The following is a 7,848-nucleotide window of genomic DNA, read 5'->3' as shown; positions in this document are numbered from 1 at the left end:
GGGAACATCAAGGACCCGCCACCATCCCGCGTGCCGTGCTGGCTGCCCCTGGGCCGCGAGGGTCCGTCTGCACAGCCCCCCCCGGAAGCCCGCAAAGGCCCCAGCGCGCAGCCAGGCTCGGCTCCCACCCGCGCGTGCAAGGTTCCTACGGAGACCGGCTCGACACCCCCGTGCCCCTGCCCTCGAGTCTGCGGCTGGCTATGGGGAAAGACGGCCCCCACCCCAGCCAGGCATCCGGGCCCGGATGGGTGCCTGGGGCGTCGCTCCGCGAGGCTGAGACGGGGGCAGATCCGAGCAGTCCCGGCATGCCGAGGCGGGATCTCTCGGCCCTGGGAGCCGGTCACGACGGCGCGGGGCTGGCCTGCTGGGCGATCAGCGAGATCCACTCCTGCCGCTCGCTCCTAGGATGGGGCAGAGAGAAAAGAGGCATCTCGGGTGAGAACCGAGCCCTCCCCTCCCCACACCACCAGCTCGGCGAGCTCCAAGGGGGTTATCAGCCCCTGCCCCACTAGTCTTTGGAAATCGAGGCATCGCTCCCAGCCGCGCTGCGTGGAGGGCGAGCTTTCGGCTTCATCGACCCTAGTCGGGGCTGGCCCCACACTCACGCGCTGGCGGCCCGGAGGAGGTACTCGGTGCTGGCCCCGCGGTGGTTGTGGGAGAGGTGGAGGCGGAAGGTGAAGTCGGCCTCGAGGAGCTCCGCATCGACGTGGTTGGCGCTGGCGTAGTCCTGGACGGAAAACCGGCCATCCCTACAAGGGAAGAAGGGGGGCACTGGAGGGCATGGGAGCACCCACGTGCCCCCTGGTACGTAGGGCGAGAGGGTCCCGATGGCCCCGCGGGAGACGGGCGCGCAGCCAGACTCACTCCCTCCGCCGGGACAGCAGCAGCAGGTCACTGAAGAGGTGCAGGTGGATGGGCTTCTTGCTCAGGCGGAGGCGAGACCCCGCGCCGCCGTCCTGCGGGAGGATGTGGGTCAGCTCCCCGGCCCGAACTAGCCAGCGTCCCCGGCTGATGAGTGGGATGGCCTGGACACAGAGACGGTGCAACATACAGCGCCTGGCGCGGGACGACCACCCCACACCGCTCCAGGGCCAAGGTCAGGCCCCGAGCAGGCCTGATGTTTGCAGCAAACACATCGTGCCATCTCAGCGCGCCTGTCAAGGCATGGCATGGCACGACCCTGCAGCACCCACTGGGCTTCCCTCTCCCCCGGCCTGTGTCTCGGCCATCCCTGCCCGGGGCCCTCACCTTGGTCTTCAGGAACTCCACCTGCTTCTCCAGCAGCACCAGCTCCTCCGTCTGCTTCATGCGCCGCACGCTCTCGTTGCACTCGGACACGATCTGGAGAGGCCAGGAGAGCTGCGGGTCCCTGCCAGGCCCCACTCCCCAGCCTCCCCTCCCCAGCGGGCATCCAGGACACGGGGCTCCCCGCAGCAGAGACCTCCCGTCTGTCCCTGCCTGCAGCAGCTGCCAGCCTAGCTCAAGAAGGGGCGATGCCAAGGACCTGATCTCAGGCACCCGCCGGGCGTCACACTGCATTGGGCATCGCGCTGTCACCTGCGCCCACAGACCGTCCTGGGGGCACTCTGGGCTCATTCAGGGAGCATCTCTGGCCCCTGCTCCTTTGGAGGTGTAATTAGCTCAGCTCAGCCCTGCCCATCACCTGCCTCAGAGCAGAATTGGGCTCGCGGGGCGCACCCTTACCTCTCCCACGGCCTTCAGGGCAGCGCCGATGGACTCCCCCAGCTCGGAGCCTGCGGGGGCCAGCTTCAGGATGTTCTGCGGGGCAGGGGAGATGGTCAGGGGGACGGGCTGGGCGGGGGGGGGCACCCGTCTCCAGAGAGGGATGCTAGAGGCCCCCTCACGCAGCCCCGCGCACCTCCAGCAGCATCTTGAGGCGGGTGATCCTCTGGAAGGGCAGCACCAGGAAGGACTTGAGGGGCTGCCGGCGGCACACCGCCTGCCCCTCCAGCCTCCGCAGGACTTGCAGGAACCGCCCGTTCTCCTGCCTGCTGTGCAGAAGTGGAAGGGGGCAAGGGACCCCGGTGACTCCCGGGCCGCAGCAACTCCCCCCCCCATGCCACCTCCACCTCCTCCGAGGAAGCAGACGATACCCGCAACACTCCCTTCCCAAAACACACACACCGGCAGGCAGGATCGGAGCTACGCCATGCACTAAAGCAGGGCGTTGACTCTGGACCCTACCGACGGCCGTGTTTGCAGGCCCCCGGCTGCAAAGCTGAGCGGCGCCCCCCGCCCGCTGTCTCACATCAGCTTCTGCACGAGCTGCTCCTGGTACATCTGGTTGGTGACGTAGGGGATGTAGACCCTGCGGAAAGCCGGGCAGTGCCTCAAAACCACGGCCCCCAGCCCCGCCAGGAAGATGTCCTTGTCCAGCTCCTCCTCCAGCTCCAGGAGAAACCTGCGGAGACAAGGCAAAGCGTCCTGCCGCCAGGAGCCTGGCTCCGCTCCCACCACCCAGGGTCTGCAACGGGCGGGATCATGCTCCTACCCATCCCTGCAAGGGTCCAGGACCCCGGCAGCCACCCCGTGCCCAGGCCCCCGTTACCTGTCGCTGACGCCCTTCACCTGGGGCAGGTTGGAGAAGAGTTGGTGCAGCTCCGTCGCGGCCAGCGCGGCTTGCAGGGGCCGCGAGCTCCGGAAGTGGCTCACGGCCACCCCGAGGCTGCGCAGGTAGGTGGCCTCCGACGTGATCACCTCGAACAGCGCCTGCGGCAGGGACCGCGTGCCATGCTCAGCACCCCGGCTACCTCTTGCAAGCATGGGGGGCCCAGGCCCTGCATCCACCCCCCCACCGCCCCTCTCCCCACAGGGCTTAGCTGTGCCACCCGCTCCCTGCCTGGGGCACGATCCCCTTCTGGGTGGGGGTGGAAAAAAAAGACACCAGACACTCGACGGCCCGGCTACCTCCTGCAAACGGTGCTGCTGGGGCGTGATGCTCTCCAGCAGCCGCCGGCTCTTGACCTCGGGGAGGTCCCGCCAGGAGACGCCGTAGTCACGGGGGGCTGCGTGGAAAGCAGCGCTGAGCAGAGACGAGGACAGGAGGCCGGCGAGGGTCAGGCTGGCATCCACCCGGAAAGACCAGTCCTTGGGCTTCGGCCCCATGGCCTGGAGCTGCTTCACCCAGTAGTCCTGGGAGAGGAGCGCTGGGTGGAGGGGGGAGAGGCCTCAGCACGGACGTAGCCGCAGGAGCCAGTGTGCACGGACACGGTGCTTGGATCCTAGCTGGTATCCAGCGATCCCCAGACGGGACCAGCTTGTCGGCACTTGTCTGGGGGGCTCCCCCCACCCGCCAGGCCGGGCCGGGCAGCGGTCAGCACTCACGCGTCTCCACACCCTTGGGGTCCACCCTCCATTTCTCCTTCTTCTCTTTCCTGCGGGTCTGCTGCAGGGACCTGAAAGCAACAGGAGCTGCCTTTTAGGCCCCAGGGAGAGCCCCAGACCCCCCCACCTGACCCCCACCAGGGCACCTCCTGCTGGGGGGGGGCTGGCACCGGAGGCACTGGGCTCCACGAGGCCTGGGGAGGAAGGTCTTTGATCCAGGATGGGCGCAGGGGTGACTGGCACAGGCTGCAGCAGCGGGAAGTAAAAAGCCAGGGTGCAAGCCCGCCCTGGCGATTGGTGCCCCCAGGACAAGGGCCCGGGCATTGGGTGCACAGGATTTAGCCCCCACTTTGTGACCGCAGCCAGGCACAGCCACCGGGAGCCGAGGGGGAACAGGATCAGAGCAGGGAGCACCCCCCCATGTCCCACAGCCCCTGGGCACTGCAGGCTGGGGGAGCCCTTGTAAGGCAAGGGGGGGACCCCCACAGTACAGAGCAGGATGAGACCTTCTCCCCCGCTGCTGCTCAGCGCGCCCACGCAGCGGGAAGCCCGACTGCACTGGGCGAGTGGCTGCGGGGCGTCGAGTGGGCGCAGACCCCCTGGGGACGGGGCGGTGACCTGGGGGTCGCAGGGCAGGGGTGCATGAAGGGCCAGCTAAAGCGGCAGAGCAAGGTCCAGCCCATGCATTACCTAGCCATCGCCGCGGGGAGGTTGTCCAGGGAGCCGTGCAAGGCCTTGTGCCCGGGACCTGGCGCCTGCAGCCTGCTCCCCTCGCCGAGCTGGACCGTGGGCACCGAGGGCAGGCTGCCAGGGGCCTCGCTGTGCTCAGGCCAAACCTCTCCTAGGCAGAAGACCCAGGGGTGAGGTGCAGCCAGGCCCACGCTGCTCCGGACACCTCACCAGACCCATTCACCCCTTGCCCGCTTGCTCCCCATGGCACGGAGAAGCTCAGCACTGCCCAGGATGCAGCCACGTGCTCCAGGGCACCAGCACCGCGGCCCAGGGAGCTTCTGGGCACAGCCGGGCGGGAGACACCTCGGGCTGGGGGTTACAATCCAGGACCCCAGCAGGGAGGAGAGAGGCGGTGATGGAGACCCCCGGCACGGCTCCCAGCTGACCTTCAGAGCTGCCCCCCAGGAGCGGGACGCTCTCCTCGGCTCCCAGCTCCACGCCGGGTGCAGGGAGCCGGCGGGTGCTGGCGGGGGGCCTGGCCCGGAATAGCCCGGCCAGGAAGGAGCCCCGGTCCTGGCGTCCGTCCGCCCGGGTGCCCCGGTGGGTCAGCGGGCAGGACGCGTGTCTCTTCACGGGCAGCGTGGCCTTGGGCGGGGAGTCCGACCGCGTGCGCTTCCGGCAGAAGAAGTCCATGGGGGCGATGCGCGGCCTGGCAGGACGAGGGCGGCTGGTCAGGGCTTGCTCCCGGGGTCTCCGCAGCTCCCCGTCCTTGTCCAGCAGGTACCCGGGGCCTTCCAGCCCAGCGCTCCACCCTGCCCTGCCCCGGGTCTGGAGGCGTGCGCAGGCCCTGCACCCACCCCAGCCCCAGCTCATCGCCAGGGCAAAGCCTGGAGGCTCAGGACCTGCTGGCAAGGGGTCAGGTCCCCCCTCCCCACAGCCCTGGAGCACCTGCTTGCACAGCCCTCACAGCCCCCCCGACTCCCTCTGCAAAGGCCCAGGGCAGGAGCAGGATGGTACCTGGAGGGAGCCCCCAAGCCAGGGGAAGAAGAAGCTGCTTGTGCTCCCACCTGCAGCTAAATAACCTCCCTTGTTAGCAGCTCCTCTTAAAGGCCCCCAGCTGAGGGCATTTGCTCTGTGGGGTGGAGCAGGTGGCAGCTGTTCCTTTGCTGCAGGGGAGTAATGAGGGGTGGGGGGGCCTTTGCCCACCCTGGGGGCAAGCCAGGATTTGCCACTGCCGCAGCTAGCTGGGAAGCGGAGCAGGGATAGGCAGCTTGGAGGGGAGATGTCCAGCTCCTCCGACCAGATGTGGAGCTTGCATCTGCTCTGCACCAGTGCTGGCAGACAGCGCTTTCTGGATGAGGCCTCGAGCGCGGGCGCCTGCTAAGGGCGGTGGGGACCTAATCTGCCCCCACGCTCCCTGCCTCTTTGAGGCTGGGCTGGTGCTTGCAGCTCCGCTTCATGTCCTGGATGCCCCCCGGGGGGATGATCCTGCCCTGAGCAGGGCGCTGGCCTCATCTTGTCTGACTCTGCTATGATCCTACCTGCTTGTGGGCTCAGCAGCTGGGGGCAGGAAGGGGGTGGCTGGATGGATAGGCTCGGACCCTCCCCAGAGGGGCCAAAGAAGGAGCTGCCCTGCCTGGCCTGGGCTGTGCGCGAGCTCGGGGACTGGATGCAGACCCCCAGGCTGGAGCCCTAGGACCGACGCTCGGCCCCTCTGCCACGTGCCGTGCTGCTGTCCCTGTGCCCAGGGCAGGAGCCCAGGCAGGACGGAGGGCTGTCCGGCCTTAACTCCCATGCCCTCCTGGCCTGGCACAGCCGGATACCCGGCCTGAGTGGCCTTGCCTGGTGGCTGTGGCACGAGGCTCGGTGAGGGGCAGTTGTGCCCAGGCCACAAGATGAGTCCATGTTCGATGCTTCCCCACCAGCCCTGCCACGAGGCACCAGTGAGGCTGCCCTGGGCCCTAATCCCCCAGGAGGCTCTCGGAGAGCGGCTGTGCAGCCCCCGGATGGAGCCCCCGCCTGCATATCGGTGCCAGCAGCTGCCGTGGGATCCGGGCACGATGCAGCCGGTCCCACCCGGGAGCTGGCCGCTGCCTGGCCCCGCCACCCGGGGCTGCTCAGATCCAGGGTACGGCCCGAGGCAGGGGCGGATGAGGGGCAGCGGGGCAGAGCTGGTCCGGCACGGCGAGACGGGGCAGGACGGAGGGGCCGGGGGCTTCCAGGCAAGGGTGGAGGGTGGATGCCGCGGCACGGCTCGGCAAGACACATGTCCTTCTTCCCTGCCAGCAAATCTGAGGCATTTAATGGTGCCCATAATGACAGAGAGGTTCCTCAGGACCCTGCCTGGCACCTTGGCTGCAGCTCCCTGCCCCGCCGGGGCCGATGCTCCCCCACCCCTGCGCCAGGGAGCAATGCCCGTGCCCAGGGGTCTTGTCCTTGAGGTGGCTTTGCTGGGTCTCAGCCCAGCCCTCAGTAGGCACGGCAGGCCCCAGTGATCATCCTGGGGTTTTCTGAGGGAGTCGGGCCCTTCCCTGACACCCATCCTCCCTCCAGGGGATCCAGGCACCTAACTCCCTTGGGCTCCCTTGAAACTCTGCAGCCACACAGCCGCAGGGGCCTGAAGATGCCCCCTGCTAGGTGAGGGGAGCTCGGCTGCGCTCGGTCCCGGCCCCTCGCCCAGCAGCTGGGGCAGAGGTGAGATGCCCGCTGTGCCTCCCTGGACCCGGTCAGGATCTGGCCCCGAGGTGCCCACGTGTCCCTCTCCAGGAGAGCGGCTGGAGGAGAAGGAGGTCCGTGTGAGGAGAGGCCCCCAGGCCTCGTTCCCTGGGAGCCGCTGGAGACCCCCCCGGCACGGCCCCGGGCCTCTGTCCAGGGGAGGGGTCCTGCGCGTGCCCGGAGCCTGCCCCGGGGCTCAGGCCTGGCCCTGCTCCAGCTTGCGCGTGGCGTGCTTGAGGCGGTCGTTCTCGCGCAGGTTGCGCAGCCGGGCGCTGCGGCTGGTGATCTCCTCCACGTGGCCCTTGGGCACCCAGCCCCGCTCGCCGTCCGACAGGCGGATGCCCTCGATCCACCCTGCGCGACAGAGACGGCCCCGCGTTAGCCGGGCGGGGGGTCGGGGGACGCCGCCCAGGCCGGGCGCTGCGGGGAGCGGGGTGCGGAGCCCCTCACCGTCGCTGGTCCTGGTCTTGACGGCCAGGATGTCGGCCTTCTCCAGCGTCAGCTCGTCGTGCTCCTGGGCCTTGTAGCCCTTGACGCACTGCACCTGGGCGCTGTCTAGGAGCGGGACACGGGCGTGAGCGGCCAGCCGGGCAGGCAGGGCACGGCCTGGGCGCTCCGCTTGGAAAACTGGCACCTCCCAGGATCGGGCCCCCAGGGGTGCCCCCCGTAATGCTACCGGGGTGCAGACCGGCGCGACTGCAGTGACGGTCCGGGGACCATCCCAGCAGAGCGGCTGGGCCGCAATCGGGACGATGCTCCGGTGTCCGCGGCAGAGCCCGTCCCCCCGATGGCTGGGGAGTGGGGCAGCTCGCGGGCTGGGCAGGTACCTGCGGTCTCGGTGACGTGCTCCTTGTCCGTCTGGGGGCTGCAGGGCACCATCGCCGACATCCACCGCTGCTTCTCGCTCCTGCGAGACAGGCTGGTCAGCAGAGCCCCCCGCCCCGCAGCAGGCCACGGTGGGAGCTGGGAGAGAGTATCCCTGAAGGACCGAACCCTGAGCGCTGGAGATGTCTCCTGGATAGCCCCAGTCTGCTCCAGCACTGGACCGAGAGGTGGCCTGGACACCACCTCTGCTGCTCTCGGGGCCCATCGGGTACCCACCCTCAGCTGCCGGGG

The 7,848-nt window shown here is 69.0% G+C and overlaps 2 protein-coding genes across 4 annotated transcripts in view; both read right to left on the bottom strand.

Moving 5' to 3' along the window:
- Window positions 1-340: 340 nt before the first annotated feature.
- On the bottom strand, window positions 341-4,800 carry LOC109293900 (rho guanine nucleotide exchange factor 19-like). Its single transcript, XM_019512054.1, has 12 exons — window positions 4,464-4,800; window positions 4,036-4,186; window positions 3,346-3,416; window positions 2,929-3,167; window positions 2,570-2,730; window positions 2,270-2,422; window positions 1,880-2,009; window positions 1,705-1,779; window positions 1,249-1,341; window positions 865-1,025; window positions 606-749; window positions 341-401 (listed from the first exon to the last, which is right to left on the bottom strand). Exons 1-12 carry the CDS (start codon window positions 4,708-4,710, stop codon window positions 341-343), a joined length of 1,686 nt encoding a protein of 561 aa, XP_019367599.1. The 5' UTR covers window positions 4,711-4,800.
- Window positions 4,801-6,721: 1,921 nt separating this feature from the next.
- ARHGEF19 (Rho guanine nucleotide exchange factor 19) overlaps window positions 6,722-7,848 on the bottom strand; it is a 21,862-nt gene continuing 20,735 nt past the window's right edge. For 2 of the 3 annotated variants that reach the window (XM_019511968.1, XM_019511969.1), the window contains exons 14-16: window positions 7,560-7,639; window positions 7,183-7,287; window positions 6,929-7,086 (exon numbers count right to left, since the gene is read on the bottom strand). In XM_019511968.1, coding sequence (XP_019367513.1) covers window positions 6,929-7,086; window positions 7,183-7,287; window positions 7,560-7,639 — 343 coding nt within the window. Of the gene's footprint in view, window positions 7,087-7,182; window positions 7,288-7,559; window positions 7,640-7,848 lie in introns of all 3 variants that reach the window. The other variant, XM_019511970.1, reaches the window with a different exon arrangement.

Source organism: Gavialis gangeticus, unplaced genomic scaffold (assembly GCF_001723915.1).
Source record: "Gavialis gangeticus isolate Ggan-Ray unplaced genomic scaffold, GavGan_comp1, whole genome shotgun sequence".
Classification (NCBI taxonomy): Eukaryota; Metazoa; Chordata; order Crocodylia; family Gavialidae; genus Gavialis; species Gavialis gangeticus.
Note: the sequence above shows the minus strand (reverse complement) of the source record. Positions and strands in the feature narration are given on the sequence as shown.

Bases quoted from the DNA above. Each gene is read 5' to 3' on its own strand.
- LOC109293900 (XM_019512054.1), bottom strand. From the start codon at position 4,710: ATGGACTTCTTCTGCCGGAAGCGCACGCGGTCGGACTCCCCGCCCAAG. The intron at 2,010-2,269 runs GTGAGACAGCGG...TCTGCACAGCAG, and splicing joins CAGCTCGTGCAGAAGCTGAT to GCAGGAGAACGGGCGGTTCC. The intron at 1,026-1,248 runs GTGAGGGCCCCG...CTCTGTGTCCAG, and splicing joins TGGAGTTCCTGAAGACCAAG to GCCATCCCACTCATCAGCCG.